Source organism: Cryptotermes secundus, unplaced genomic scaffold (assembly GCF_002891405.2).
Source record: "Cryptotermes secundus unplaced genomic scaffold, Csec_1.0 scaffold130, whole genome shotgun sequence".
NCBI classification, from domain to species: Eukaryota; Metazoa; Arthropoda; class Insecta; order Blattodea; family Kalotermitidae; genus Cryptotermes; species Cryptotermes secundus.
Window position 1 is genome coordinate 38321 of NW_019731216.1, and position 8858 is coordinate 47178.

At 40.1% G+C, this 8858-nt stretch overlaps 1 protein-coding gene across 5 annotated transcripts in view; it reads right to left on the reverse strand.

Annotated features, from left to right (window-relative positions):
* Positions 1-8858, reverse strand: part of LOC111866416 (protein LSM14 homolog A) — a 52186-nt gene that overhangs the window by 36186 nt on the left and 7142 nt on the right. For 4 of the 5 annotated variants that reach the window (XM_023855344.2, XM_023855342.2, XM_023855340.2 and 1 more), the window contains exon 4: positions 815-998. In XM_023855344.2, coding sequence (XP_023711112.1) covers positions 815-998 — 184 coding nt within the window. Of the gene's footprint in view, positions 1-814; positions 1011-8858 lie in introns of all 5 variants that reach the window. The other variant, XM_023855343.2, reaches the window with a different exon arrangement.

The window sequence follows — 8858 nt, forward strand, 5'->3', positions numbered from 1 at the left end:
TTTAAAGTCCGGCCATACAGGGCTCCTGGCAATTTAAAAGTCTGTACGTTAAAGGTTAAGGATCGTGTATACGTACCCCCACTGCCAAGAACACTAGCAGAGCTGAGGTAACGCATCGATGCTGCAGTAATGACCATTGACAGGATGATGCTANCATTATCTCCATAACCGTTCAACTTTGGACATAGGTGTTTTGGGTTATATCGGCATACTTTAACATAAGGAACACCCTCCCGAAGTTTGGTCCATTCCTCCTGGGACACCCTGTATAGCAATCATATTTGTACGTGTAATGCTTTGGAAAATATAGCGTTTTAAAAACGAATGAATCGTTTATAGTATCCCTGTATTAACACAGGAGCCAGGACAGCGTAGTTGGTATAGTGACTCACTATTGACTGGACAACAGAGGGTACAGAGTTTGAGTACCAGTAGGGTCAAGAATTCTCATTTGTCTAATCACCCAGACCTGCTCTGGGGTTCATCCAACTTCCTATACAATGGGAACAAAGGGCTATTTCCTGGGGTTAAAGCGGCTGAGGCATGAAGCTGACCACTCACCTCCAACTAGTGCCAAGGTCAAGAAAATGTTAATCTATACATCCACTCCCCCATACGTCCTCATGGTGTAGTGCTTAATTTGTTAAGCAAAGGGACAACATTACCTTATGACATTAACATACATATTAAAACACAGACAACAAGCAAGGGCATATGAACAACGAAAATACTAACCATCTTCCCGTGATATAAAATAAAAGAGTTCTGACAAAATTTTAATTGCACTTGAAATTAGTTACCAGCAGGTACTCACCCATCTCTAGCTGGATGGGGTGGCTGTATCTGCCGTGACTGTGGTGTCAACTGCTGCTGTGGTTTCTTGTCATCTTTGATTGGAGTCGAACCAGGCTGGTTCACCTGCACACCCTGGTCCATGGTAGGTGATTTCCGAGTAACCAGCGATGGTGTGGTGGAACGTGATGATCCTCCGATCAGATCTAGAACAGAAGCTACATAACTGGAACCTCTCACTGAAGTTCAACAGCAACAAAACACACAACACCAATGTGACCAAGGAGGTTTCAAATAACATTCCTTTCAGAAGAAAGACAAGATGGCAAACATGGGCCATATTTTATACATTGTGAGTTGCCTATTAATGTGAACTGAATAACAGTAAATCGTTTTAAAACATGCTACATTTGTTCCAAGATGAACTGAACTTAATATTTTTGAAGAGCACTACTTTCTGGGATTTGACACCATGTACAGGTAGTCTGGTGGAAGTTTAGTGATAATTGGAGGAACATACTGTCACCCTATTTTCAGGAAAAGCAAGCCCACCAAGCACAAGCACAAGCACAAAGCAAGCAAGTTGCATTCTATGACTATGAAAATGGTGGCAGTGCCTTTCTATCAGACTGCATGGTAGCAAATCTTGGAGGATACTTCTCTTCACAGTCACTGTTGTGAGAACCACAAATTAATTTCAATTGTAGTCATCAATGTTCTAATGTCAATTTCATTCTGAAACTTCATTTACATGCCCCACCCCCCCAAAAAAACTGTAACACTCATGTGGGGGGGATTTGAATCCCTGATAAAAGCACTAGCAGGTAAACAAATTAACCTCAACTTTTGTTCCCTATAGATCTTCACAATTTTTATTTCTATCCACATAACTATAAGGAGCAATCTGGCTCGAGTAGCAACACTTCTCACTCGTATTTACGGGGTGTTGGGTCTCAATCTTGGCCAAGACAAAGACTACACTGAAAGAGTGTATTGTTGTGATCATCTTCAGTAACTCCAGACAAATTCCAAGATAGCACTTTAAATTAGGCCTTGACCACTTCTTTCCGCATCGACTTCCATAAAGTTTCACTTTCATCAAGTCATTCAATACTAATTTAATCCAAGTTACCGACATCCTCTTTATACTACAAATAAATATACAGAGCAACCATCTTTCTTTAGAATTTAAGTCACTCAGCAAGTCAAGAAATTCCTTGCCTATTACAGAAACTGAAGGTTCCTTAGCATGTATACATGAGCCTCTAGAAAACAAACGACTTAATTCTAGTTCATCCAACCATGCCCTGTCTTGTGGAAAACTATTTTAATAAATGCTCTTTCTTCTGGGATATAACACCATACAGTCCACTGAAAATAAACTGACACTTCACAGGAACATGCCACCTCCATCTTCGAGGCTGAAGAATAAGCCAAACAGGAAACCAGAGTGGATCACATTGCAAGCAAAGCAAATGTTGACTTTCAATGGACTACACAGCACTGGACCTTGGAAGAAATAACTCTTTGTAACCACTGCTACGAGAACCTCAAATCCTACAATTATTTTAACAGTATACACTTATGTACTTTTTTTACTGCTAGTGGGGTGGGACTAAATCCCCTGTACTGCAGCCACTTCTGGCCTATTGTACCAGCCCCAGATGATATGTGAGGGTGATTGTGGAGCAATTGGTGGAATGAAAATTGACTGGGGAAACTGAAGTACTCAGAGAAAACCTGCCCCAGCGCCACTTTGTCCACCACAAATCCCACTTGACCAGAGCCGGGACCGAACCTGGATCGCCAAGGTGAGAATACACTTATGTAAAAGGAACACAATGAAATTAATGTTTTGAACTGCAATGCTGTAAGCAGCCAGAGCCAATTACATGGTACAGAGGTTGGATCAAAACAGATCCCACCACAGAACATTTCAGACTTCCTTATTAAATACTGACAATGTGTTTCTGCACACTAACCATGTCTTGTTGGCATTTCTATACCAAAGTACAAGGGTTGGAACTTTAATAGTGGCAACTATTTATTTACAACTGATACAAAATAGACGCACGTTTCAAAGTTCTACTGTCCTTCAATGTAGTCACCAGCATTGTGTACAACGCGTTGCCAGTGATGAGGAAGTCGTAGGATACTTTCAGCAGTGCCTGTTGTGTTGATAGTTCGAATGGAGCGGTCTACTGCCTGAAGAATCTCTGGAACAGTTCTGAAGCGAATGCCACAAAGTGGTTCCTTCATCTTAGGAATCAAGACAAAGTCACAAGGGCTTAAGTCCTGGGAGTATAGTGGATGGTACAGCACTTCCCAGCCCCACTGATTGAACAAATCAGCCACAGCATACCATTTCTGCATATCCATCAAAACATGCGGAAGCCATCATAATGCAATTATTCTCATGCCAAGGCGTTCCTTCAGAATGTGAAGTACAGTCGTATGCACTAATCCCGTCTCTCAGGAGAGCTCACGAATCATATGGCGTCGATCACTCTCCAGTAACATGGAAAGAGCATACACTTCTTCACTGACACTAGGACGACCTAGCCGACTCATGTCTGCCACACTTTGGCATCCCTCGTTGAAGGCTTTTACCCACTTTGCCACTGTTTTGTAAGGCAATGCAGATTCCCCACAAGCCTCTTGAAGACCATGATGACACTGTCATTCTGTACGGCCTCTGGCACATTCAATCTTTACCCAACTCCATTGTTCCTGTTTCAAAAACATCATAACACTACATTAGACCACCAGCTAACACGAGGCTCTGTTCTTCTCTTCACTGTGGTACACGTGATGCGGGAACGAAGAGTCCATTTGCTCTGAGGTAAGGTAAGTATGTAACTAATGTGTGGTATAAGCGACATTCTTTGGTTCCATTGCATGGCGTCTCTACTGAAATGTTGCCACTATTAAAGTTCCAACGCTCGTATATTTCCTCAATGTTATGTCTCACAGTAAAATGTTCACAGCAGTCATTTTCCAGCAGTGCGGTAATTTTCGGCCAAATATACTCATACCCTAACAAAACAGAGCAGTGGCAAAAAAATGAATTCGGAAATGAGTATAACATTTTCATAACAGGTGGAAATGAAAAGAAAATTTGGGTGTCTCATCTGTTTTAATATAATTTCTGTGTTTAAAGAATAGAACTACAAAAGTGGCAAGTAGTTTAAAAACTGTTTGGCTTGCTAAATAAATTAAAATTATTACATATGCATACAAAAATAATTTCTAATTCTGAGATGATACAGAGATGAGAACTTGAAGAAAACATTTCTGTTCTCTTAAAAAAAACCACCGGGATATGACGCCAGATCCAGAAGGCTACACAGGCCATGACCGACTAACATAACAACCCCCACCCCACCCCCCAGCTTAAGGGTTAGTGCCCAGCCTTTAACCTTGCCTTTCTCTCCCCCAACACAAAACCCTGCTTGTCCCTGCTACCCCCCCTCTGACACTACTGCTTTCACTTGTACACTTGCCCTTCCCCCCTTCCTTCACTGCTCTCACATAGCTGTGTATATTTCCAACAACAATCTGCTTTTACCGGTTCTCATGGTCTCTTTTCGCTTGTGGATTTCTTATATTTTTTCCTTCTACCCTGAAGATGGAGGCGATACGTTCCTCCAAAACGTCAGTTAACACCACATATACATGGTGCCAAATCCCAGAAGACTGCTTTCTTCACAGTTACTGCAATGAAAGCCTCAAATCTTGCATCTGACAATGAAGTCTGTGAACTCGCCACCGTATGCCTGCTGTGGTAGCAGTGGACAGGAAGGCATTTTGATGACATTGACAACATCAGGAGTAATATCATGGCACCTCTGAAGGCACTGGCATCAGTGCACAGCTTCCCAAGGGGAGTACTTTTGAAGACGACCACAGTGATTTCAGCAATGAGGTATGCAGCGCTTTTACCACAATGAGTTTTAACTTCATTGTCAGACCACGTATATTCTCCAGTAATCTATTTTTAGGGTTCACTCATGCATATCTTTCTGATATGCTCACCCATTTGGATGCAGGGTTGAATACCTCCGTGACCCTGCAAGTTGTAGGTGATGAAAAGGGAAGTCTCAAATCTGAGACAGTAAAATATGGTCGCAAGTATAAAGGGACTTGGACCCGAGAAAGACTATGCTGGCAAGGACCAGCAGCATATACAAAATACAGACTCATCCTCTCATCAGAGGGCACGCCCCACAAAAACAAGACTATAACTGTCAAACAGCAATAAATATCTGGTCATGAGCACACCGCCAGTCGCAATGTGACTTTGACTTTGACTGATATGCAGTTCACATATTTCTAGTGTTTATATAACTCACACAGTATACTTCCTCATTTTTCACATGCAACAAGCTATACATGAATGTCCACTGACAACCATCATTACTGACAGGAACCAAATCTTGCACTGACACTTTTTGCATATGTAAACAGTGCATTTTGTAACATGTAACATACACAAAGTGGAAGTATGAAGTTTTGCAGAGTTGACAGAGATTAACTTCCAACATCAGGCATATTAGCTGAAGGATTCATATTTACAACATCAGGCATATTAGCTGAAGGATTCATATTTACAGGAATGTTATTTAAATTCCTCTCCGAGGGAGAAACAGACTGTTCTTGCTAGGAAAGCAGGGCTCATTGAATTATTACATAACCTTTTTTTCAAACTGTATTCACTTGCAACATCAAACCCATTTAAGTTAGGAGGAAAGATGTGTTACTTCACATTTTTAAATATCTACACCTCAAGGATGTGCTAATAATACACATTTAATATACTAAAACACATGCCTTTTATGTAAACCAACTCACAAGAAATCCCATTTCAAGTACTACTGCTAATTAATACATTTAACACATGCACATGAAGCATTCCCACAAAATGCAAACTAAGTCTGAATAATAAATATACTGACACACGCACATGCCATCTTCCCACAAAATATTACAAAATAACATTAAACTATATATTGTGGGTCTATAATCAAGTCAACGAGACCATATCAGAAGACCATAATAAATATTAAGTGCCAAGGCAGTCAAATTCTGAGGCCCAATCACGATCTACATTCTGTCCACATCCTGACGAAACCTGACAAAAGTAAATACTTACTTTCAACAGCAAAGGAAAAATTACAGAAAATGGATAATTACCAAATTTTCATGATTATAATGCAACAGAAAAGTTGGCACTGAACTTCGCCGGCAAGCGGCGGTCGCTCAGTCGGTATAGTTCGCCTGCGGACTAAAATCACGGAGTGATAACGCAACGGATAATAAAAACACCTACAAAAGAATAGGCCTACGACAAAATTAAAAACACATTTATCTACAAATATGCTGCTTTACATACCAGAAAAAGTAACACTACAAAAAATATTCAGAAATGTGAAATGTTAAGTTCACTGAATAAGAGGTCAATCTGAATATTCTAGAGGCAAGGGATGACAACCAGTACAGTTATAATCCATTATCAACCCAATTTTGTGTACAAATTATGGATATTCCCAACACAAACATCTACAGTACCATCATTTCACTGGCTTCAGTACCTAGTAAAATATAAACAAATTTGATCTTGTGGACTGTTCAGTCACCACTCAACTGTGGTTCTATAGCCTGGCATTTCTGATACACTCCAGTGCTCTAGTGGGGATAGTGATGGCTGGATTACTGATGTACTCGTACACTTTGCTACATGTGTAGGGGACCTTCTAAACACCAAGTTTTTGCATCAAGGTTTGTCTGTCCTTGATTTGTCTGATACAGGTCATTATGAAGGCTTTACGGATGGTGAGGATCTTTCTTTTCTAGTACAGCCTGGTAATGCAGTCTATTGTTCCCTGAATGTTAAGGGGAATCTGTCTCATTGTCTCACTTATGCACCTTCCCTTTAATGTCTTTTTATTATGCTCCAGCAATGTCCTTGTGGGAGTAACCACTGGGCTGGAGAATAAAGTTGTGATGTAGTTCAGAGGCCTGGCTGCATTTATCACAGTACAGTCAACTCTCGATTATCCGGGGGCGGATTAACCGGNTAAAATGTACTAGGATGGGCAAGAGTAACATTTTCAGTTCCAATCAAAGTGAGAACTGGAAACGTTTCAAGAACTGAGACAGAAACAAGAATTTTCTCTATAAGACCAAAAATTTCCCTGTAAACAAACTGTTTAATATCAGACACTTTTCCAAGATGCACTACAGTGTCTTACTTATCTCCTTTATGTCATTTTTATGAAAGATTTAAGAAAATACTATATGTGAAAATATTCAATTCAAGAGCTATGTCTCTTTTTACTATGGGCAGACAGAGAGAGGGAGACAGATTTTGTTAAGAAGCTGGTTCATGATGGCACTGCCAACCATTATGATTCAGACACATCAGGAAGCTTGCATGCTACTGTGCAAGAAAAGCACTTGTCTCAAACTGATGTAGTATTTTCTCAACTTGATCTAAAGAATACAAGCCCTGCATATGCATACTATCATTGCACGATGGATCTGACGTACTGGTGGATGCTGCAAGGCTGCCTGTGGGTAGACTTTTTGTAGACAATGTCCAAACAAACTGAGGAACACGTAATCACTGTCTCAAAGAAGGGTAATTAGCAGTCTGTTTTGAGTTCCATGTCATAATCTGACCTCCCACAGTATCTCACCACACTAACAAAACTCTTTGCCAATATTACATTCTTTGTGCAAAAGGAAGAGTCTACAAAAATAATGAAGTCACCATCATGCAGTCCCACCCATCCTTCTTCTAGCCAATATATTCATGAGTTTTTGAGGAAGAAGCCACTGAAACCAGCCTGATAAAACCAAAATGCTGACACACATACATGCCCCAACAGACTTCCTTAACCACCAAACTCCACAGACCTTCAAACAGACTATATGTTTTGGTTACACGCTACCTGGACAATGCCATGGAACATTCCATCTGTAGGATATCTACAATAGGCAGTAGCAAACATTCATACATGCCATCCCCACATCAGAGAAGCCATCAAAACAAAGCAACCCCACAATTTCAACTTTGAAGACAAATACTTCCACCACCCCTTCTTCTTAGGCACACTGCCCTTTCCAGTTCGATAGAAGAATGCTCCTGACCTTAGCCCTTACTCCCATTCCAAGACCTACATATCAATCCACTTCCTCTTCCCACTTATCTCACTCTGAAGACAGTAACTGCAAAGCATGACAAAATGTTGGAATTGCTTCAACACATAAAAAACCTAAAACCTGTCAAAGTTCACATTAAAATTCAATTTGTGGGAACAAACAGCAAACAATGGGTTAGAGAACAGCACACACAAAGATATACCTAGTTAAGTGTAGTTGTGGCATCTACATTCCATTTCAGGACAAATATATGCCATTTAAAATATCAATTATGTGGAAAAATTACAATGTATCAGCATGAAATTTATTTAATTTCATGATGTTACTGAAGCTGGAGTCAAAAATGATAAGAGATACATAGGAAAGATAATAATACACAATTGTAATGTCAAAGGCAAATTACCCAAATGACAAATGTTTCTAAGTTCTGTCTACAACACCTCTGTAGCTAAAAAATTGTAATACAACAGAAATGAAGACAGGAGAGGAAAATTAATTCAGCACTGAGAATCTACTCAGCATGAGAAAACAATTCTGATGATTGAAAAGACCTTCTATGGTACAGGAAAACTTCACTCCTGTGTGAAACCCACTTCCCATAGAATTCTGAATTCAGTCATGTTACACAATTTCCTCCTCAAACAGGCTTTTTTTATTTAATCTGCCAATGAGCTACTCTTTAAATACAGTAAAACTTGGTTATAGCAACATCGGTTTCTGCGACACCTTGTCTATTGCGTCAAATATTCAATGGTACGAACTAATTCCTCATAAAGCAACTGTTTTTATACCTTGCTTAGTACGACATGCACAAATGCATCAACCTCGTATGTAACGTCATTTTCATTCCTGAATTTCTCTGATATCGTGGGAAAGTTCGATGTGTCTGCCCACCCTCACTT